At 38.9% G+C, this 24,131-nt stretch overlaps 2 protein-coding genes across 8 annotated transcripts in view; one reads left to right on the top strand and one right to left on the bottom strand.

Moving 5' to 3' along the window:
* Positions 1-4,657, top strand: part of tsc2 (TSC complex subunit 2) — a 47,095-nt gene extending 42,438 nt beyond the window's left edge. For 5 of the 7 annotated variants that reach the window (XM_038271780.1, XM_038271778.1, XM_038271777.1 and 2 more), the window contains 7 exons: positions 349-435; positions 1,980-2,166; positions 2,243-2,382; positions 2,466-2,544; positions 2,613-2,704; positions 4,223-4,321; positions 4,423-4,590. In XM_038271780.1, coding sequence (XP_038127708.1) covers positions 349-435; positions 1,980-2,166; positions 2,243-2,382; positions 2,466-2,544; positions 2,613-2,704; positions 4,223-4,321; positions 4,423-4,590 — 852 coding nt within the window. Of the gene's footprint in view, positions 1-348; positions 436-1,979; positions 2,167-2,242; positions 2,383-2,465; positions 2,545-2,612; positions 2,705-4,222; positions 4,322-4,422 lie in introns of all 7 variants that reach the window. The other 2 variants (XM_038271781.1, XM_038271783.1) reach the window with 1 other exon arrangement.
* A 1,300-nt stretch (positions 4,658-5,957) lies between these two features.
* pkd1a (polycystic kidney disease 1a) overlaps positions 5,958-24,131 on the bottom strand; it is a 103,125-nt gene continuing 84,951 nt past the window's right edge. Inside the window, 20 exon segments of the mRNA XM_038271915.1 lie at positions 5,958-9,893; positions 10,222-10,548; positions 10,649-10,783; positions 11,306-11,596; positions 11,686-11,857; positions 12,790-12,894; positions 13,026-13,128; positions 15,559-15,689; positions 15,938-16,077; positions 16,169-16,363; positions 17,798-18,000; positions 19,802-19,917; positions 20,013-20,091; positions 20,175-20,386; positions 20,584-20,633; positions 20,724-20,834; positions 20,912-21,038; positions 21,779-21,989; positions 22,067-22,210; positions 22,316-22,486. Coding sequence (XP_038127843.1) covers positions 8,898-9,893; positions 10,222-10,548; positions 10,649-10,783; positions 11,306-11,596; positions 11,686-11,857; positions 12,790-12,894; positions 13,026-13,128; positions 15,559-15,689; positions 15,938-16,077; positions 16,169-16,363; positions 17,798-18,000; positions 19,802-19,917; positions 20,013-20,091; positions 20,175-20,386; positions 20,584-20,633; positions 20,724-20,834; positions 20,912-21,038; positions 21,779-21,989; positions 22,067-22,210; positions 22,316-22,486 — 4,019 coding nt within the window. The 3' untranslated portion in view covers positions 5,958-8,897.

Here is a 24,131-nt window from a genome sequence, read left to right on the forward strand (position 1 = left end):
CAGCATTGTTCTTTATTAGTCCACATTTTACGTGTATAGTTATTTTCTATGTTTGAACGTTAAGAATTCTTCATAAATGTATATTTTACTTTAGTGTCAACACAAAAAACTTAAACAAGATTTAACAACTATAGAACAAAAGATACCAAGTTAAGAAATTCACAGTTATAGCTGAAGACCTATAAAAATAAAATGTTTTAACTATTCATTCATCAATTTAGAATTTAATGTAATAGATTTGATAAAAGCTCAGACTTTTTAAACCGCCTCCCTCAGGCTTACTATTCAGGTTAATGTTGATGTCATCCTTCCCAGAAAGCTGTTAACTTCTCATGGCCTCTGCTGCAGGTGATTGATCGGGCTGTGAAGGTTCTGGACCAAATGCCTCCTTATGATACCCATAAGATTGGAGTGGTGTTTGTAGGAGCCGGTCAGGTGAGAACACACCTGTTGTAATAATACTGGAGCAGCACATCTGTATAGATTAATCACTTTTTTTCTCTAATAAATAAACAGTTTTTTTTAATTATCATTCTATTTGTTAAGGGAAAGAAACCATCCTAATTAGCTTTGATTCATTGATTCGGCTCCAATTCTCCAGATTTAGAATCAATGCTTTTTGATCCGATGCAATTCTACCTGATCTTTAATTGGATTGCTGGTAATGAAAACATTGCTATGCCACATATTGATAATAGTGTTATATTAACACTCAACAGTAAGTTAACAAAGTAGTAGTGACTGCTGGAAGGACAGTGGAAAATACGTGTTGAAATCAGACTTTGGTTTTATGAATTGATCTTTAGGAATTCGCTCTTCTATGCAGAGTTGGGTTCAGTTAAAACGCATTGTGGTTTTCAATCATTAACTTTCTGTTTAAATTCAAGTTAAATTTAAGTTCATACTTTGACTAGGCCATGCCAAAACCATCATTGTGACTTTTTGAGCCGTTCAGAGGTGGACTGTTAAGCTTTGGATCATTGTCCTGCTGCATAACACAAGTTTAACTTTAACGTCACAAATGTATGGTTAGTTTTACTCCAAGGTTTTTTGATGAAGAGCAGATTGCATAGTTGCTTTGACGAAATCAAGTCATCCAGGTCCTGCAGCAGCAAAGCAGCCAGAGACATTCACACTACCAACACCATGTTTGACTGTGTAATGTTCTTTCTGTGAAGTGCTGGATTAGTTTTACCAAACATATCAGGATTTTCAACAAAAAAAATCCTGCTTTTTTCTTGCGGCTTTTATCTACAGAATATTTTACAAAATAATTTGGAAATATTTTTTCCTTGGAGTCAGTTGTTGGACATTTAGCCTTGAACCAGAGGAGCTCCCGTCAGCAGATCATGTAACTGTCCTCTAGACTGATTGGATAGTCTTACTGGTCAGTTGCATCCCTGCACATCAGACAGAAGCAGCAGGTAGCCTCCTCTGTTTCAGCTTCAGTGAGGGCAGCAGTGTTTTAAATGTTGTTCTAGGTTCCTCTGTGACCTCCTGGATGAGTCGCGGCCGAGCTTTTGGAATAATTCCTATATATATTGAGCTCCTGGGAATGTTCCCCAACTTTAAACATTCTGTTTAAAGTTGTGCTCATTTAGGTTCATACTTTGACTAGGAATAGTGTTTGCACCAAGTCTATTTGTTTATAACAGATCTCACTGTGGATTGGTAGGATTAATTGGTGCTGGGAATTTGCTTTTAATCTTTTTTCATTCCTTAAAATTTGATTTGTTGCTTTTTTAGGCATTTCTTCCTAGCTCAGGTTGTTATACAGGTTCTGTTCTTAAAAGAAATGGAGTCATCATATTAAAAGGCTTCACTTTTTCTTTATTCTGGTGACTTTGTCTGACATAGAAATTTGTTGGACTTTTAAGACTGCTTGGAAAAAAATCAAAAATAAGCATTTATGAGGTGGTAAATATATATTCCTACAGCACTTTGCAATGACCTTTATCCTCTTCACTCTTACTCTTCAGGTTAACAATGAAGTTGCCATCCTGTCCAATGAATATGGTTCTAATCGCTACGCAGCCTTCCTCACCGGACTCGGCAAATTAATCCACCTGAAGGACTGTGACCCCGACCAGATCTTCCTGGGAGGACTGGACCAGTATGGGGATGATGGAGAGTTCACCTACTGTTGGCATGACGACATCATGCAGGGTGTGTGCACGCACGTCTCTACCTCAGTTTTGTTAATGTTGAAGGCTGTTCCAACTGAATGAAAATGTGTCTGCAGCCATATTCCACATTGCCACATTAATGCCAAATCGGGAGAGTGACAAAGGCTGCTGTAACAAGAAGCGCCATATTGGCAACGACTTTGTCATGGTTGTCTACAATGACTCTGGAGAAGAGTACAAACTGGGCACCATAAAGGTAAATATGTAAATGTATCTAGTGAAATCATTTGAATATGTTTTAATTTTTTCATTACAAAGTTTGTCTCTGTCCTTGTTTAGGGTCAGTTTAATTTTGTGGAAGTCATTATAAAACCGCTGGATTATAATTGCAACCTCGTCTCTCTCCAATGCCGAAAGGGTGAGTTTATTTCGATCCTTTCTGCTCTTCATCATTTTTCCTGCGCTTCATTTTATTCTGTCTTTCAGACCTTGAGGGCCTCGTAGACCCATCGGTGGCGAAAATCGTTTCAGACCGCAACCTTCCGCTCTTGGTTCGACAGATGGCTCTGCATGCAAATGTGAGTCTTAACCTTATATCTATAAAGCCTTGGGAAAATATTTTAGTTTTTGTTTTATCTTACAGCCACAAATGTCAATTTATTTCCCTTGCATTCATTTTGAGATAAAACAACATAATTGATATCACAAATTTCAAGTAGAAGGGAAATGATGTAGAACTTAAAATCTGAAACGTGCGGCACGCATTTGTGTTGAGCCAAACTAAGTAAATATTGTTAGAACCATTTAGCAGATTGTCCCCAGCTTTTCCACATATAGACACTGACATTTCTAATTGTTCTTCTTTGCTGAATAGCTTTAACTCCGTCAGCTCACCACAGATTCACAACTATGCTTTGAACTTTGACTAGGCCATTATGAAACACATGCACTCTAAACCATTCCATTGTAGCTCTGTTTGTACGTCTTGGGTCGTTTTCCTGTTAGTAGGTGAACCTCTGCCACAATCTCGAAACTTTTGTCGTCTCTAACAGCTTTTCCTCCAGAATTAGGCTAACCCTACTGTATTGGGTTCAATGAATCATCACCAAGTCTTACAGATTTATTTTCTCTGCTGGGGAAACGTTTCCCCACAGCATGATGCAGCCATCCTCCATGTTTCAGAAAAGGGATTCTGTGCCGCAGCATTAGTTGTTCATCATTTTATCATTGCAAGCTCAAGTGACCAAAACACCTTCCTCATTCAGGTTGTGTCTCCTACATAATGTACCATACCATCTTTATTTATTAAGATCTCTATGACAACCAGAGCTGACGGAAAGCTGACATCACTCCAATGTATACATTAAAAGTTTTAAATGTATAACAAAGTAATTGAAGATTATACACAATAAAACCAACTAAAACAAGCGAGGACAAACAAAGTTTTGCTGATGTTGCAAGCTAAAGGAGTTTTAAAGTAGGCGGTGATGGAGCAGGCTTAGGTTACTCCACAGTAACAGGGAAGGCCACGCCCCCTCCAAGCCTCCTACTAGAGCTTAGAGGCCCCCTACTGCAGGGACAGGGCACGGCCATCTTTCAACAAAACATCTGGATTTTTTACTGGGATTATATTAAAAATACTTGGACTTTTTTTACTAAAACTTGAAGGCCTTAGATTAGATTAGTGGACTGAGTAGACTTTTAGACTTAGACAGATTTGATTGTGATTTTGTACACAGAGTATATATAAAAAGAACTTTCGTTCAGTACAGCTCTCAAGACATTAAAATTTTTTCAAAGTGCAGCCGTGATAAAGGTAAGCAGCAGTGATAATGTAAACATACGACTGTATATTAGTTACAGCTCCAACATTCAGGGTTTTTTTTAAATATAGTAATATGCATATGAGTAAATATGCATTCCACACTTTCCAGCAATTTTTCCACAGTAAAATATTTGTCTGTTCATCAAATAAAATCCCATTACAATAAATGGATGTTAAAGTGCACACATAAAAATAATGTAACATTCAAGTTTGTTACATTCAGTACATCCAAATTCTAAACTAACCCAAGATCTTTATCTCCTTTGTCTAGATGGCTTCTTTGGTGCATCAGTACAGAGCGAATCCCTCGGATGCTTATGCTTCCAAGTGGCTGGCACGTTTACGGCACATAAAGAGGATCCGAACCAGAGTAAGTTTAAAAACCCAAGAGTTAAGAAGTTGTTCTCTGTCACTAATGATTAACTAGTCTAAATTTACACCCACCTGTTTCATCCCACTGCTGTATTCCAGGCTCAAGAAGACATCCAGTCCCGCTCTACTCCTGGAATCTCGCTGACCCAAGGACACGCTCAGCAGAACAAACCATTTCAGCAAAGCACGTCTGCATCAAACACCGAGGTGTCCGGGCAGAGAAAACGACTCGTCTCAACAGTTGACGATTTTACTGATTTTGTTTGATTGCTTTGGCACACACTCTCTCTTTTTCTTTCTCTCTCTCTCTCTTTCACACACACACACACACACACACACACACACACACACACACACACACACAGGTTGTGTTCGTGTGTTTACTACTGTAGGAATTAAAAGTGATCATTTTCAAAAAGTAAAACGTGGTGCCGCTTATTTTTATGGCTTGAGAAAAACTGCTGAGAACAAACTGCAGCGTGAACATTATTGTATGCTTTGTCATGCATTATTTTTTTTTCTGCCTCTCTGGCAGTATTCTTTGACAGCAACAGCAGGAGAGTTATCAAATGTTTACAAAGAGTTTGAGGAAAGCGTTTTATTAAACTAAATAAACGGTAAAGATGCTCACTATGAGTTTTCTGAGAGTTATAAAAAAATCCTGACATTTTTATTTCATTATCCCCCAATAAAGAGAAATTCTGAGCTGGAGTGCTTTTAAAACATTTGGAGGCTGGTCCCTTGGTCCCTTTGCTGCCTGGTTTGGGATGTTTCATACCTTGTCTAACGGGTATTTATAGTGTCCTGATTTTAATGTTTAATGTAAGGAAAGGAGTTTCCTTAGTTATAGCTTTGTAGACCTCCAACATGTTATTTAGAGCTCTTCTGGTTTGATCAGGACTATTATTTTATTGGAGGATAGAACCAAAATAAATGAAAAAACACACAGGGTTTCATGGAAATCATGGATCAAGATGGTGCAAAATCTAGAAAAGTGCCTTTTCAAAACTTTATTGCTGCTTTATGTGTTGGTTGTTAAACTCAGTTAATGCCCTTTACAGTACCTTGGACATTCTTTTTTCTGCATAAAATATATATATTTTAAGTAAATATGGTCACAACCTCAATTATAAAAACAAAGTAGTATCTCTTAGGTTTTGCATCTATTATCATCTCTTATTTTTTCCACATCAAAGGCCAACAAACATGCCAGATATCGGTGTTTATGTAATTTTGGACTCTCTAAAAACATCCTCATAAAATATTTTACAAAAGGCCTAAACACGTGAAAGCCTTGTTCAACAATAAAATGCAGAAGATCCTCAAATATGACACAATATCTTTGCTATTTAAATACTACAACGGTTTTAATTTAAATCATTCATATTACCAGTTCTTAAAATCTGATTTTTGGTATAGTCATAAATACATTTAAGAGGTTTCTGTTTGTTCTGTAAGCCTACATGGTAAAAAGTAAAGTCTGCCAAAACATAACGGGACCTTTTATGCTGCTGTGATCTGATCCAATAATGAGTTTACTGTCGGATTCTAATAATCAAATTAAGGAAGATTTCTTAGTGGATGTGATCCTTCATTTCCCCCTTAATAACCAGAATGATTTTGACCTTGCAGAGTTCAGGTGTCAAATGCTTTATTTGACTTTGTCAAGTGCAAAAGCAAGAGCAGTGCTACAACTGCATGAATACAAGGAGGAATGGCAAAGGCAAATGCTTTCAAATAAAAAGCGTCATAAAGCAACAGACTGAACAAAAGAACATAAACAGTTTAGCTTTGGCACCAGGCTCTTCCACATTGTACACAAAGAGAGGGAACATCAGACTGCAGAGCTTCCTGTGGTTTCTACTAAACCATCAGTTCTGTCAAACATTAAAGACTTAAAAGCTTTGGTTGTTTTGCATTAGTCAGACCAGGAGAAAAAAAAAAAAAACTGAAAAAACATTGGAGGTTGCAACACCAGTGCTTGACATAAGTGTGAGTTACGGCGCACTATTAATATAGATTACAAAAATATCTACATCCTAAGGCCCAAATATATACAAAACATATACACAGTAAAAATACTTGTTAAAGCTGGACAAAGTTAAAAAAGCAATTAACTTCAGAACTAAACATTCATCCTCTTTTACATTGAGGCCAACACAATGCAGTACCGCTCCCTTTTATATTTTATATAACTACAACCAGACTTAATTTTTGTTTTTATTTAACAATAAACTGGACTGATCTGTTTGGATTTGAATCCAGCTGTGACAGAGAGAGGATAGGTTCCCTGAGATGTGCCCACTCGGCACTGGAAGCGCATGTGTTGATGCGACAAGATTAAAACGAATCAAAGAGCTGACAAACATATAAACAAATGCAAGCTTTAACAACAGCCGGGAAACACTTTTACAAAGTCCCTTTAACGTAAATGTACTCATATCCTGACACATAATTAAATATGGTGTTCAACATCTCTGTTAGAGAGTAAAGTGCAAGTACAAAATGAATTAATGCATGTCTGGATAAAATCAAAATGCATAAATGATTTTCAAAGCTTTGGCAGCGCTTATGGTTAAGTAACTAAGTACAGTATGAGTGAAGCTTTATGCGTTTGGTTTGGATACCGAGCTTATTACTTAATGCCACAAAATACCTTCCAACAATACAAAAAGTGCTTTTAATTCAATCCATATGAAACAAAATAACAAACATTTAGGGAAGATTGAAGAGTGGGAGTCAGTATAGCTTTATAATTGGTGAACCTCTGTTAATGCTCATGTTTTAAGAAAAAACATCCATAAAATCTCCCTCATTTCCATCCCTTTGTCCTTTATTCTGTTAGCACCTTCTGCATCTCTCCATCAGACCCTTTCTTAAGCCTTCTGTTGCTTTCTCTGGTTCTTATCTCCAACAGTGCTGGCCATAATTATTGCCGTGCCTTGAAAAATGTAAAAAGCCTTCAGGTAATTCTGGAATCTATTATTTCTGTAGTTATAAAAAAAGAAAAAAATGTGTGGAAATTAAACTTTCATATATGGAACATTTATTTGGTTGGAAAAATGACCCAAAACAAGACATTCAAGCGTTACTGCTATCTTAAACAATTTCTTAAAAACAAATGTAAGTTTTGAAGTTAATCAGACTGACTGCTGGGATGTTTAAATTGGAATCAATACCTTTTTGTTCCCCCGGGATACGAATAGAGTCGGTATGTGGAACAAAGGCTTGTATTTTTTTTACAGACCTCAAAATATCACATTTAACCTTTTGTTATTTTCTAAAGTCAGGCATTGAGATAATTCTCCAGTGTTTGAGGGCAATGTTTTTGACATTCAGTGCAATGGAGTTTGCAAACTTTGGGTGATTTGACAGGCTTGCAGTTAAAGTTTTTGTCGACATACTCAGAATGCATTTAGAACTAGACAGTTTGAATAATTTGATTCAAACTGTTTGTGTGACAATGCTAAATGAATGTCGTTTCTTTACTAATGGGGAGCTGCTCCTCCAATGCTTTCAAATTCCTGACTTATAACTTTTCTATTTTTGTGGTTCCAGCCCTTAAAAAAATGTTCCTGAAAATGCTTCATAAAAATATCCGACATTTGATTAATTATTAATACCTTTTACTAATCTGTGTTTATACCAACATGCGGACTCGGCTGGCACCAAGAGTCCTCCCTCTAAACCCTGTTTTGTTAGACCTCTATCTAATGTTTAACCGGATAACAGAGATGGCAGGAATCACATTAATTGAAAATCTCAGGATTTAAAGAGAGTCTGATGAAGTCTAGATAAATATGCCTGCTGAATCTGTCCAATAATGATGATTTTATTGTATTTAGGGTGTTTTCTACACTTAATAAATAATTTTGAGAGGGCATATTCTGTGACGTTAAACCTTTAAATTAATTGTGCACATTTCGCTACTGAATTAAAAATGGCCGGCACTGTATCCATCCTGTCATGCAGGCAAGCTGCTGAAATCTAAACGCCATCATGTGCATGTTTCCTGGAGCCCCGCATTGTTTGGAGCACAAGACCAATTTCCACCTGCTGATACATGACTACAGTGTTAGATACTTGTGTATACAATGTGCGTGCCTGCAGGAAACGAAATCTTTAACAAAATAAAGACAGACGACATTGAGCAAGGAATCCTATATACAGAGAAGTTTGGGGTTTAAGTCTCTTATCTTCTGCGTGAATCCTCTGGTAAGCACTTTTCGGTGCTCCTGTCACAACGCCATTGGGACCTCCAGGATCAAATGACGACAGGGTAGGACGGTAGGGATTTTGGAGAGGTACAATCAGTCACCTGGTGACCTGCACCAAGGTTTAGGGCGAATTCCTTTGCATCTGATTATCCTGAATTTTGCCAAACAATCTGCTCAAACATTCTGTCTTTAAGCGACTTTCTAATCTCTTTCTGATTCCTTGGTTTCTCTTCTCTTCCAGGGTTTAAAGAGGTATATCTGGGGACAAGGCCAACTGTCCTCGATCTCCTCTCGTCCTTAACCCAACCTTTTCTTCCTACGTTCTCCATCTCAGCATTCCTCTTCTCCTGCATCCTGTTAAGTGGGGTGCACCTTGTTTTTCAGGGGCGGGGCTTTTCGTTTCCTCTTCCGTGTGGGGATGGTGGTAGTGTGAGCTGGGTGGTTAAACAGACTCGAGGAGGGTAGGGTCTCTCTGTCTGTCGGAGGATCTCTAGTCATAATGGGCGTGGGTCCGCAGGTGGGCGGCATGGAAGGAGTCTGTGCCCGGGGGTACGAAGGAGCTAAGGGTGCTTTGGAGGGTGGATCATTGAGAGGAGGAGAGCTTGCTGGGATGGGGTCAACGATGGGTTTATCTGTGACCGAAGATGGAGAGGACGCACTGACTGATGTTCTGACTGATGAATGTGAGGTGGGGGGCTGTGTGGATGCTGATGGAGCTTTTGGCTTTGAAAAGGGAACAGGGGTGGCAGCAGGAGTCTTTCTGCTTGCAGATTCTTTTGAAGGTTGACTTTTATCTGTCTTTTTCTCTTTCCTGCTCCTAGTGTGTTTTTCTTTTCCAGCCCTTCGTTCTTTCACTTCCTTGTCTCTCCCCTTCCCTCTCTGTTTACCACCACCTCTCCCTTCACCACCATCTTCTCCTCTTTCTCTCTTAATGAGCCTCCTTTTCCTCTGTGCTCGCTCCAGCCTGCACTCCATGTGGTAAACATCCTCTGTCGCCATGTTAACTCGGTCGAGCTGTTGCAGGAGAGCATCCAGGGTGGGGAGCAGCCTCCTAAGGGAGGCCTCTGTTTCCGCCCTCTCCCTCCAGCTCATCCCCCCTACCACCACCCCCGGGCTGAGCCCCAGACTCAGACCTAGACCCAACCCGAGGCTAATCCCTGGGGCCTCCGTTAGGCTACAAGGGCTTGAGGAGGCTGGGCGCCACGACGCCTCGGAGCCGGCATCAACGCTATCTGGGGTCGGTGGGGAGTCTGGACTGTCCAATGGGGGCAGACACAGGGACTTACAGTCGCTGGTGGAAGATGAGCGGGATGGAGGGAGCTCCATGCCTTCGAAACGCACTTTGTGGCGAAACTGTGATGGAAAGAAAAAATCATTAGATTACTTTTGGATCTGTATAAAATGTAAACGTTTTTTCCCAACAAAACAAATGGATTTCTAAAGTACTGGCTCTCCAGGCAAATTTATCTTGTAAGTACAAGGTGTTCAATGTTTCTGGATATTTCCTTGACCATCAATAGAAACTCTTTCCTCTTTCAGAATAAACTTACTTAGTTAATATATTCGTGAACACACTTTCCCAACAGCTCATTTGAATAATACCTTAAACAAAACCCTATTTCATAACTGTCCTGAAAATGGCCAACATCCTGTTGGCCTTAGATGTAAAGCAAGGTATTACCTCTTTGGTCCTGCTAAGTCCCATCCACATTTTGAGTCTTCTGACGAACAGTTCCACCATCTCGTAGTCTTGAAGATCTACAGCGGGGCGATAGAGCTCTGCTCGGGCACGCCGGTAGTTCCTCAGCAGCACAGAGATGATCAACCACAGGAAAACCAGCCTTAGGAGCGCAAATGTTGCATGGAATATCAGGGTGGAGACGGAGTTGGACGGACCAGTCATTGCCAAGGCAGGGAGCCACGATAAAAGGCCCCTCCCTCCAGCACCCAATAAAGACAGACAGGCGGAGCTTACGCTGCCGTACCCATCCAACACAGAGTGGAAGAGCTGCAGGGACAGGTCATGAAAAGAGCTCTATAAAACCAGTTCAAAGCCAACTGATATTTAACAATGAGTCCAATTTTGAAAACTGGTAGTAGTCTCTCACCAGGTGTCCTGTGTGGGAGTAAGCCAGAACCAACAGCAACAGAGCCAAGGCGACTCCCAGGAGCTCCCAGGCCGAGCGGCGCAGAGCTCTGCCAAACACCGCCCACTCACGCAGAAAACGCAACTGGTGCGATGCCTGAGTGAGCGAGAGGGGAGAAAAAAAGCCTTCAATGTAAACAAAGGGAAAAACACTGTATGTACGGTCATTGCAGTGACGTCTAAATGCCACACTATTCTAACTTTTTCACACAAGAGGAATTTTAGTGTTGAGGGAGTTAATTTTCAGTAGGTCTACAACATGATGCATCATTAAGTGATACTCTTCAGTTAGTCTGAAATACATCAATCAAAGACATTTGTTCATCTATCATATTCATGTTCTAAATGGTTACAGGGTACAATATGTTCCCAGGTCTGACTTTCGTTTTTTAATGTGACTTAAACACATTTAAACTTTTAATGCACAGTCTTGCAAATAATCACCAAAACAATTGCATGATGCAAAAAGCGACAACTCCAAATGACAGTTATTCCACCTGAACCATATATAACAATTTGGAAACTACTTAAAGGCATAAAAACATACAGAGTTTTTTATGAGTATATAAATTAAGGGCTTAAGATTTAGTAAGAAATATATTATTCGTCTCTGCTTTACCTTCAGAACCAGAATGAACAGCAGCATGGCAGACATGACGGTGTACAGCTGACTCCGCCTGGCCAGTGGGTAGAAGTCTATAAAGACGTTGTTGGGTTGCTTCAGGAACAATGTCCACTGCTGCTTGGCCATAACAGAGCGACTCAGGTGTAACCCGCACACAGATGCAGCCAAACACAGCTTACATATACCCATTACTCTCCACGATGACAACAGGTATCTGTAGCCCTCTTTGAGGAAGCCCAGAATCCCTCGCACCAGGAAATACAAGATCAGGCAGAGGAGGACCATCTGGAAAACAGATGTTCACAGAGGTTGGAGGAATGGGAAAACCCTCTCAGTCAGACCTTATTTTTCATAGAGGTGTGAGATGAATGTACCGTGAGAAGAAGCTGGAGGTCCAGGCCTGAGATTGGCCACAAAGTGATGACAATGAGATCAAGGCTGGACTGAGCACGCTCAGAAACCGGGAACTCAAACAGAAACCTGCATACGGCCAGCAGGTTTGTGTTGATGCTGTAGAGGGAGAACTCCACAAACATTGCTCGAGTCCTGCAAACACACACTCACTTCAGACTCATGTCTTTATCATGTTTCATTTACCTCCAAAAAAAAAAATGTTTGTTACAGAAAAAAACTCATCTTGGATTTTAAAAACATTAATCATCACTAACTGTTGCTTTGTCAACTGTGAATATTTGTAAGCTCAAACCAAATGTTGTCATGACTGGAAGAAAGACTTAAGTTATGATTTGTAGAAACCATTGTTGAAAGTCTCTTTACCTACATGTTTCTGGGATTTATTTTCCTATTTTTTTAATTATTATTTTATCATAATTGCTCCAACCTGTGGAAAAAAACTAGACTTCAGTCACAATAAAACTCTGGGCCAGATTTCTTAAGCAATGAGCTGAGGAGGAAGGCTAGTGGAATTAATAAGAGCGAAAAATAAATGAACTGATGTACTATTTAAAAAAACGAGAAAAGGATAGATGTACAAAGGTGGTAGGAACCAATCCTAAACTGTACAATCTATGACTAACCGAGATAAAAATAATGAATTATGTTATATATATAATTGCTGCTTGGACAGATAATACAATTTTTTGAGTTTTTTATTAGATGTACTGTTAATTCTTTTAAAAGTTCATATTTGCAGTGCCAGAAAATCCAAGTTGTATTTGCAGTTAAAGTATTGACTTCAAACCCAACTGATCCCTCTATTTGAATGTTTAAAGGCTGATAATAACCATGCATAATTCACATTTGACTTGATAGTTCTATGTTACTCTGAGTTGGTCTGACTCCAGTAATCATAACATGGACATGACAACATTTCTGGCTGCAAAACAAGGTTTTAAAAAGGTTCAGGATGTGTAAATACTTTTGCCAGAGGCTTTACATATTTCTGGAGCAGTGGACATAATTCAGTATTTAAAAACTCCTCTAGTTTTTCTACATGCATATCTCGTTATGGTCATTACTTGTGGTTGGTCATTTGCAGCTGCTGCTGCAGAGACGAGGAGGCCTCCTTCAGACTCCCGTTAAAGTGGTGAACCATGTTTCTGTCAGACTCTTCCATCTGAGCCCTTGAAAAACAGAGAAAAGACAGCAAAAAAAAGAAGGTGAATGAGTGTGACATAACAAAAAGTCTTTCTTATCACTGAAATAATTTCTTGCCAGCCAACCAATGATTGATATGATTCAATGCTGTCCTTACCAATCTGTATGGATGCCAGCAGTGACCGATGCATTCTCTCTGGCTCTGGTTAGGGATGTAATCAAATGAGGGAATTGTTCTCTTGGTCTGAAACCCCCTAAAGCTGGAAGATATGTGACATTTTGAGTGAAAACCAGTACTCAAGTTGAGGGGGGATGACGGGAAATGGCATCCCCCTTCTTAAAAAATCTTAAAACTCATCCCGCTTCTTAAATGACCACCCCCCCATACAATCCCCTGTGACATTTTATCACTGAATGTGTAAATTTCTATTATATATTAACATTAATGGCAATAATATTGCCCTTTCGCAGGTTACGCTTTCGAGTAGTGCACAGTCTGAGCTGTTCTGAACAGCATCACGGCCGAGCGTCAAAGACAAAAAGATTTGAGGGAATGTGAAAATAAGGAGGGGAGGGAATCTTCCGCAGGTTCTAAGTTGCTGAGATCTCCCTCCCCTGCTCAGTTTGAGAAATAATGTTTACAATTATGCAGGTTTCTCCACATAATCATACCTGCTCTCTGTGCTTGTGGTATGAATATCATAAGTCTCGGACAATAAATGTGAAAATAAGGAGGGGAGGGAATCTTCCGCAGGTTCTAAGTTGAACAAATAAAGGGTCAGAAATGATCTAGAATGATGTTGATAGCAAAATGGGGAATTGCCATCCACTGAGCAAAGAATTTATTCATCGCACACTGACTCTAATACAGTTTCGACTTAAACGTGTCTTCATGCAAGTAAAATCCTTTTAATTTGAATGTATCTGTCCATCAAAACTATCAATTTTAAGGCAGCCATGTATGAGAAATATGAAAACATTAAGAATATGTTTAAGATTTTCCTTTTTGTTCATATTTCAATCCATTTTCTCAATGGGCGTGAGTTTAGGGCGATGCGTGCTCAGAGGAGGTAATTCTTGGGACAACAGAGGAAACCCGGAGGAGAGAATCGAAGCAGGGGTGGATTTAGGAAATTTGGGGCCCTAGGCAAAGACAGTCATGGGGCCTTCTGAACTGAGAAGACAACTCATAATACAAACCCATTATAGAGACACAGAATTTTGGGAAATTTGTCCTTAACTATGTAGGGACCCATCAGGAGGGCATGATGCCTAAAAACCTTAATCTTATGCATGGCACACACTGTGAGAATATTAACTGAGGGGGGCCGGAAAATAACGGAGGAATCCTTATTGTCCTTATTGTCTCTAAATCTGTGGTCTTGGTGCACAATCAGGATTTAGGATGGCAAAAGATAACCTGCTATAATTGTGTGTCAAATATTTAGAATGAGAATCTCACTGCATGACAGCTGCTACAACCTATGTCTGATGATCAGCCAATAGGAATGCAGCTGTTGCCTGTGATGCATTTAGGGAAGATACATCTAAATCCACTCCTGTTACAGAGAGCCAGTTCTGTAAACAAACTAGTACACCAAATAATAACCATGGCAGCAAACATCTTCAACGGTCAGCCACAAACAGGTGAGAGCTGCTAGAAACTGTTATCTGCCTGTAGCCAATATCAAGACTCAAACTATTTAGATGGAAAAAATGTTTTCTTTCCTGTTGGGTTGGCTTTATGTGCTTGGAGCAGTCGTAAGTGGTTTAGTGTGATTGTACAATGTGCACACTACAAATATGATGTTGTACAAAAGGTTATTAATTCCTATCATATATTGTGTCATGGAATAGCCCAAGATTGCTAAAATCACAGTTAGGAAGGTCATTAGTCTCATCTTATTGTTTTCGTTGAAAGGACAGAAATACATTTCCCTAATTTATCCTCCAAACCACCAATTGGCATGTGGAAACTGTCAGATGGTTGCTATAGAGACCTGGTGACCCTCCCCCAATATTCCCATATACCCTGTAGTCCTCTAACAACTTATTTTGGATCGTCCTGCTTACTGTGCCTAATGTCATTTTAGGTTCTGCCTCTAACAGTCTTCTTTACCAATGGTACAGTTGTTTTAAACGTATTACATATGAAAATTGTTGAGCTTATTTCTAGGTGTCATTTACTGATTTACTCGAGGAATTAAATTTACTTTAAATGCCATTTTCTCCTGTTTTTTTATTTTATTTTGAAAAGCAGCTAAGAGAAGTAGAACTTTATATACATCAACCTAAAAAAGTGTAAATTAGAAAATGTTTCAGTCACATTTAACCATGGCCAAAGCACTTCAAAAGTATCATTGCCTAACACAGAAGGTATATGAGCTTTCAATGAGGAACACTATGTAGCAGGGATGTGATTAACGCTGTTGAAAAGCTGTTTGAATTGATCCACCAAGGCAAAGATTATTATTGTGTAAGCAGTAATATCAAATGTTTTGTGCTGAACTTAGGGGATACTTAGTTAAAAGGTAGTGCAGTTTGTAGAGTACAAAAATAACTTCACTACTAACAAAAATAAGCAGATCTAAAGGATAGCACCTCTTCAAATATACTATTGTTAATTAGGAGCTCAGTCTTATTTGTAAGCTCTGAGTTAAAGGTCAGACTTCATGGTAAGGTTAACTCACGCTGTGTGTCACGGGTTTGTTGGAGCCTCAGACAGCCGACCAGCATGCTCCCTGTGTCTCTGAGGAGTGAGGACTCATCCAGGAGCCGAGGCAGCAGAGAGTCATTAAGCCAGACCAAAACGTCTTTTCGTCTTAAAGACAAAGAAACATAATCAGCACTCTTAGAGAAGATATGCAAAAGAGAAGCTTGAGTGGAAAGAGAAAAGGATTACATGTTTGATTTGGATTTAGTTGTGTAAGTGTTGTTTATTAAGTGTTGCCATTTTTGTGTTCACATAAAGGGCATCAAGTCCTTATAATAAAAGTAAACGTGGAATTGGGAGTAAAACAAATCCCATTTTAAGACACAGATTCATCCTTAACATTTATAAATGAGTACCTGCTAATTGCGTGGTACTCAGGTGTCAGTAGGGCTCGTTGCAGCTGAGTCCTCAGTCTCAAACTGTGCGTGTCTTTGGCCGAGTCAGAGTAGTTGAGAAGCAGGACGACCAGCAGGAAAAACATGTAGACCAGGAAATTCTGAGAAAAAGCACAAACATGTTTCATTTCTATTAGTCAACAAAGCAGAGGTTTTTCTGCCTCCAGTAAATAGGCTCTGTTTCCCACAGACCTTTAGCATGGTGTGCAGCATGTGGACCTTGCGGGCCTGGTGTCGGGCCTGAGACAGAGCGAAGCCCTGTGGCGGTCTCACCCTAGTGACCCGCTGGACCACGCGCTCCTCTCGAGGGTAATCCACCAGAACATCGCTGTCCTCTGGACGCAGGCGACGCACACACACAGCAAAGTAAACAGCCTCACATAGCACCTGCGGGCAGAGGGAAGCTGTTAGGATTGTTAACACTTTAAGATCTCAAGAGGTTAACATTGGACTTTCAACGAAATTCGAAAATAAAAAAATCAACACAGCCAGCAGGGATTATAGACAAAAACAAGGACATAAAATGTACAGATAAGTACCGTAATTTTGCTATAATTCTAGACTATAAGCGGCTACTTTTTTCACAAGCTTTGCATCCATCGTCTTATCGTCTGATGCTGCTTTTCAATGGATTTGTAAATGATTTTTGTGATATCGTAAGAGGATTTGTTTTGGTTTGTGCTGGCGGAAGAGCATGTAATCAGACACACAGTATCCATGAAAAAGAGTGGTATGTTGGTCACATGTCCATGTGAGGGCAAGGTAGTGTCACACAATTTAGTTCGAAAAAGAAGCAGCTGCAGCCACTCAACATAACAAAGTAGCACTGCGCGTTCAGTAGCAAGTTTTGCACATATGCCAGTGGATTTTGATCGCATGGAGAAGTGTGAAAACATCCACAATCACCAACAGATTTCAAAGGGCTGGACGGCTGTGTGATGAAGAGGAGGACACCGCCATTGCCCTTTAGAGGGTGTTCGATTCTGACACTGACACCAAGGAGTTCTTTGGTTTTGAAAGCAACAGCGAAGGAGAGGATAGTGGATGGGGAAGCCACTCTGAGCCTGTTTGTTTTCGGACACTAAAGAAAAGGACTTGAAGAGGTGGTTTTAGTAGGCAGGAAGAAGACAATCGTGATGGTGATTAATCACTGGCTTTTCTTCCTGTTAAAATCTAAGCGGCATCTTAGCCCAAAAGGAAGGCCAATCCTATTTTTTGTGGTGTGCTGTATGTTATTTTTATACACTAAATGTGTTACTCATTTATACAGCAGAGTACATGTTATGTACTTTTAATTACCGGTAGTTGTACATATACGGAAAAAGTTATGCAAATATGTAGCGGCAGCTTGTTTTTCAAACTGTTAATAAAAGGGATGTTTTCCCAATCAGCTATCTCTTTAATGACAACACCCTTTTTCCATATTCTCTTACAAATGGTAATTAAAAATTCCGTAAAAGTTTAAAAAACAATCCACTGGACTTGGTTTCCAAGGTTTGAAGACGTTTCGCTTCCCCTACAGGAAGCTTTCTAAATTCAAATGTCTGAGAAAGCTTCCTGGAGGGGAAGCGAAACGTCTTCAAACCTTGGAAACCAAGTCCAGTGGATTGTCTTTTAACATTTTATGAAATGACTATGACCTGGATGACTAGGAATCTTCATCAGCGTAATTAAACATTCAAACACCTGCGTCAAATATTCAGGTGCACCTTGTAGTCCAGAAAATACAGTAGTAAAAACAAAAAAAAAGGGTGAATTTAGAGATGAGTTTGGCAGTAAATCGTGTACAAGCATCCCTAAAAAGAGTCTGGGAGGGTCTACCTTAATTGGCTCCAACAGCAGACATGAGCAGAGGAAACTAGCGAAGCAGGAGATTAACCACATCATGGCCACCTTCTCACTGAACCCGTAGCCCGCCCAAATGGAAACACAGCTGGCCAGAGCGATTCCAGCCCAGCTGCCCCACATCGCCGCCAGTCCGCACCAGGGAGGGAACCGCCGGGGACGGCACACATCAGTTATTACTTGAGCCAGGAAGACAAGAATCGTTAGTTTAAAAAAAACATCTGGAAAAGTTTCAATCAATACTAATCCGTCTGTTAGAACGGCCTACAGTAGCTACAGCACAGACCTAAATACAACTGAGAGACTTTGGTAATACATGTAAACAGATAATTAAGGATGTTCTCTAGATAATCTGAGAGAATTTGATATATTTAGCAAAAATGTAGTAATTGAATTTCATATATTTAGCAAAAACAGACTTATTATAATAAGTCTATAGCATATTATAATATCCTATGAAGTACAGAACTATGGAATACAGACAGACGTTCTCGTGAAAGGAAATGGTGGGGTGATTATGTTGACAATGATGATTTGTCACAGAGGATTAAATGTCTTATTTTAAAAATACAATATAATACAACACAATAATGGATTAGTGACCTTGGATTAGTGACCTTTTAATTCAAATCTAAGGATTACTAAATACCATTGATTCTGCCTTGGCCTTTAATTAGCTGTAGGGAGACTTGAATGCCCTTTTCAACAGCTGAAGGTTGACTGAATTAATCTGAAGATCTTAGTAAAAAAGGATTATTTAACTGATAACTGCTTTACGTTGAAATGACATCCAAGCTCAGAAGCTCAGTTTAACATAATCTTACAACAAAAAAGGTTGAATTCCACCAACCCAACTTTCCCTGTGAATCTGTGAAGTCTTAAAGATGGTCTTTATTCTTTTTAGGTTAGATCACAAATAAATAAAGTGTATGCTTAGCTGTCTACATTTTATAATTATAAGTCAATAAACGTAAATAAATGTAAGATATATACAAGCACAAATAAAAATTTAGGGGTATATGTATGAGTTCTAAAAGCTTATTTATAAATATGACTAAAACCTTTATGAGCATAAATCACAAATTTATGCTTTATGAAATAAATGTACCGTTTTCTGTTTTTGTTCATTCCTGCTCATTTATATGACTTGGGGAGCAACGTTCTGGTGCATTACTGCCACAAACTTAAATTTGCTGTTGTAACTTGAGTTGGTAAATTCCAGCTATATATTCTAACTGATGAAACATTTAAATTCACATGTATGATGGAGCTGACAACAAGAAACTAATGCAAATTTTAAAATTAGTCACATTTATTGACTTACATGCCAATAATGACAAGTCAGACTCATATACATATGCTTTTAGTAACTATTTTACTCCATAATCTTCTTTTGCTTAAAGCAATTTTCAAAATGTATATTTTTACCCAACCAGATTTTTAATCCAGTTTGTATTATTTGCTCTACAATTTGTATTTAATCAGTGCCTTGGAAAAAAAAATATTTAAACCTCTTGTATTTGACGTGTTTTGTTACATCCACAACCTTCAGTGTATTGTAGATGTTCTGTGAATGAGTGACAAACAATACTAATAATTATGAAGTAGAATAAATAGGACACATGTTTTTTTTTTAAGTTTTATGTTTTATAATACAAATAAATGATATTTTAGGGTGTGTATGACTTGCTTGTATCCCTATAGCATAATGCTGACACCTCGATGCATTCGATGGGGTGCATAGGGGAAGATGCAGTGTATTTAAAAATATTTTGAAATCACTGTTTAATTTTCTTTCCATTTAATAACCAAGCAAACACATTTTCTCGCTCTGTAAGTTGGTAAATCACATTAAACTTTGAGGTTTTAGTGTTTTAAATCCAAGGTACTGGAAAATGATTTCTTAAAATTACAATATTGACTGCATAAATAAAGTGAGGTTAAAATTATATAAACTTCCATGTCCTTGTAAAAACACACCTGTATTTGACATGAAAGCTGTTTTTGGTGGATCCCTCCTTATGGATTCAAGGGTAAGAGGTTCACTCAGTTTCTGAAGAAGAATCACTTCTGTTTTGTCCCCAAAAATACTTGACCTGAAGTAGAAGTTATAGAAACACATCAAACACTAGCAAATTAAAGCTGTTTGCTGATTTTACTACTTTATAAAATAGGAGAGTAACTGGCTTACAGGTCAGCCATCTCACTCTCATCTGCCTGAGGAAAGAAATTCTGCCCATCTTCGAGTATTTGTTTAATCAGATCCTCATCTGTGAATAGAAGGGAGACAAAGGTCAGTATTTCTGATTAAGAAGCGCCTGATTTAACCCTGCACTCTTCCAGCTGTGATCACCTGATGAATTAAAATTTTTGTTACATGGATCAGATCCCTCCTCCTCAGGGTTCAGGGTCATGTCTTCACCCAGGTATCTGCTCCCCTTTACCCTCTTCAGCCTGGGCATCCCTGCCCCGTGTCCGGCCCCTCCCACCACAGCTTCATCATTCATCCCGTCCGGCCAGTCTCGGTCATCTGTGTTCTCCTCTGGCATGTCCCAGGTGTCATCACTTAAAAGCAAAAGATGTGAATTAGACTACAAGAAAGTTTTTGTGCATATTAAACTTTATAGAAAATGTTATTATCTGAGAACTTTATCATCTTTCTTTCCTCTGATTACCCTTAATATTTGCTGTCATTATATATTTTCTCTGAGTCTCCTTCTGCTCAACCATAGTCTTATAGTAGCTAGCAAAGAGTAGTTCACCTTTTAAGAGAGAGAGACGGCAGATCCACATTTGTCTCCTCTGAGCTGGTCTGAGAAACAGAATCGTACAGATAGATAAATGCACAGCTAAAGCAGCTTTCTATACAACAGAAAATCTTAAGTCTCAGATAAAACTTTACCTCTCCATTAAAAAAGAGGATAGAACTTCCTCCCAATGAGTTATCCAGGAAGTCATCAATCACCACTGACTCCTGATCCCCTTGTGAAGACACCTGCTCCACGGTCACGGACTGCAGACAAACACAGAATCTGAGCTTTAGATTTCAAACGGGAGAACAGAATGTGGTCTGCTCTTGTGTTATTGTACCTTGCTGCGGCTCATTCTGAATACAGCGAAGACCAACAGGTAGAGCGGATAAACGATCAGACAGGCCACCACGCCGGCTGCTAACGTCTCTGCGTTCAGTGAGGTATAGAGGGACACAACCCTTTTGCTGCAGAACAAGATGGTATTAAAAGGATTTTACACCTCCATGTCTGTCTGTCTGTTTGAAATGCACATTTTTTCCTTTGAGAGCTGCTACACAAATTTTGTTGCACTTTTGTTTTGCAATGATAAAAGAAAAACTAAACTAAAGAAATTCTGAATCTGTTATAAAAACCTTGGATTGCATGTCTAAATGCTATGACTGATCTGTGAATCTCTGCAGGTAATCAAGTTACAAACTTCTGGCTGATTATCTGATTAATTGTCTCTTTAAGTAGACATCTCTGTGAGACAGACAAAGCTTGGGATATTGGTCCTTATGCAACAACATTTTTGTATTCAACAAATGTTCTTAACTTAAGTAAATGATTGTAAATGAAACCATTTTTCAGGGTGTTCCTGAGAAATGTAATCTACCGACCCTATAATCCCATATAAGGGTACGAATTCCCACGCCTGTGTTAATGAACACACAGGTGTTCATTCATAGAAACGGCATTCAAGACAAAGAAGAAAAACTCGCAGAACTGAGCAGCAGATTAAAGCAGCAGATCTGTTTGTTCTTTCTTTTGATGAAATGATAACTAATTAAACCAGCTGCAGGTGTAGTGTCCAACAGTTCCGTCATCAGCTAATACAAATATAATTTAAAATTGTGGAGTTGCATAATGTATAACGATGTAGCCTAATAAAATGGACAATTGCTTCTACGTAAAATAAAAGTAGTAGGCTGGAAATCCCACACACCTGTATCTTGTGTCCACTATGATACTGTACCACAGAGTGTTTGCTAGCAGGATAAGCTGCAGCAACACAGCACAGCAAGTGGCTCTCTGCAGGCGGGTAAAGGGGCTGCGGGGGGGCCTCTCCCAAAGAGACAGCCAAAGGTGACTCTCACACAGCGCCCTCTGCAGCTCAGCCCTCAGGAGTCTGGGAAACCGCAGAAGCACAGCCTCCTCTGACGGAGCAAAAACAAATATGTTGGTGGGAGAAGACTGAAAATACCAAGCAGCAGTTTAGCTGTTTGATCCTCACCGGCTGCCTCCACTTCAATCTCCACCCGTCCACCTGTTCTTTCATTGTCTACAGACAACCACTCCTCAACCGGGAAGTAATAGCTGCTCTCAGTCTGCAGGTCTTTAACCAACACATACTGTGGCATCCAGGCTGGAGAGAGGCCTGTTGAAGCAGCAGTGAACAAAGGTTACAGCAGATTTTTTTAAACGACTTATAATGATGCTGTGCTTTTAGCTGCTATAAATGCTTAAAAAGTCTCTTCTTCACCTTTGTTGTCATGCCAAACCCGGATCTTCCACACACTACCCAGGCTGGTGTCTGTGGCAATGTGAAAGATGTCGAGAGCATTGCGGGTAAAAGCTCCTTTGCTGTCAAGATGCCGGTGTCCGCTTCTGCTTTCACGTCCATAAAGGCTGATTCCAACGTGAGCCGTCGTGCCTATGGACAGATAATAACTGATTAAGCAAATGCTAAAGAGCTAAATGGAAGGTGGGAAATCATATCGAGTGCTTGTCAGAAATGTATTAAATTCTAAAAACAAGAGTAGGATAAAAGTTTTAATTTACTGTTGATTTTTCTCAAGTTTGTGCAAAGTCAAAATCAAATATACAGGTTTAGAAGAAGTTGAGCTGACAATATCTGTATAAATGCTTCTTGAAAAGTTGCAGGGAAACCAGACTCCTTCTGTTGGTGTTAAACCTCTGGCATAATACTGCTTCGATTATTGACAATGTCTATTATATCACTGGTGATGGGGTGTGATGAAAATTTTAAAAAGTTAATTACAGGGTGTATCATTAATGAATCTAAATTAATCACGTTTTAATCAAAGAACAAAATAAAACCAAAATGTCAATTGAAAAACACTTATTGCTCCATAAACATTAAATAAATATTCACATGAGCACAGGAAAACATATTTCCTGTATTTAATGTATTATTTAGGCTATTCAACCATCAGATTGGTAGAAAGTTATAATCATGAAGCTTCATTTAGAAACCCCTGATATTTATGCAACATTTAAAAAAAAAAAAAAAAAAAAAAAAAAAAAACTTCAATATAAGAGTGAAAATAAATGTGTAAATAGAGCTTCCGCTAAATATGGTAAAAAAGTATACAGCAATAAAGAATATAATGTTGCCTGTAAGAGTTTTACATTTACTGTAAACAGAAGATAGAGTTCAATTTATTAATACTGACGGAATTATGACAGTTCAGGTCTGCATAAAGCATTTCCTTAGGAACAATTGCTATTCAATATGGAGCTTTAGGGCATTTAATACAAAAAGGAAGTGTGAGCTTAAATGCTGCACAATGGTCTCACTGCGCGTTCAGACTGGTAGCTGTGCGCTCAGATTGTTGGCACAAAAGTAAAGGCATATTTAGATAGTGTTTATCATGGCAACTGCTAACGCATTTCTGCCCGTAGCTTAGATGTCTATAGCGATTTAAAGGTGTTATGTTTGAGCCATGGTTTTTCAGCTTCAATACCTTTAGTGGACCAACACCTGTGATCAGGCCAGCTAACAGCCTTGGCTGTATTCAAGCCCCATTAAACATAAAGTGTGATTTGATCAATCTTTGAATAAGGTCATGCCAAAAAATTTACATTTTGAAGTAACCTTTTCTGGAATTAAATACATGGAAAACATAAAATAGCAGTTAAAATGTTTATAATTAAGTATTCAAAATTAATGCATTAAAGATTAGTAAAATTAGTAGCTTCATCTCACATAGAGCTCACTGACTGTTCTTTCTTTTAACAAAATTACGACAATGGAACAAGTGTCCCCTGAATACCAACATGCCAGCTGTAGTGACCGAAAGTTCTTTATCAGCAAATGAAAATATAATTTATAACAGCAGACTTGCATAATATATGATAATGTAGCCTTAGTTATATTTACAGTACAGAACTACTGGAGTTATTTTCAGATTACACGTAAATAGAGTCATTAAATCCATGGGGGAAAAGGAGTTACTTTAGGGGTAGGAGTAGGATTCACTCAATGATAGCAAACTAATGAGCCTACTGGCACAATCTGAAGCCATTCTATGGGCCTGATAGCCGCTTTATAACAG

This window comes from Cyprinodon tularosa, unplaced genomic scaffold, assembly GCF_016077235.1.
Source record: "Cyprinodon tularosa strain WSP-4 unplaced genomic scaffold, ASM1607723v1 ctg81, whole genome shotgun sequence".
NCBI classification, from domain to species: Eukaryota; Metazoa; Chordata; class Actinopteri; order Cyprinodontiformes; family Cyprinodontidae; genus Cyprinodon; species Cyprinodon tularosa.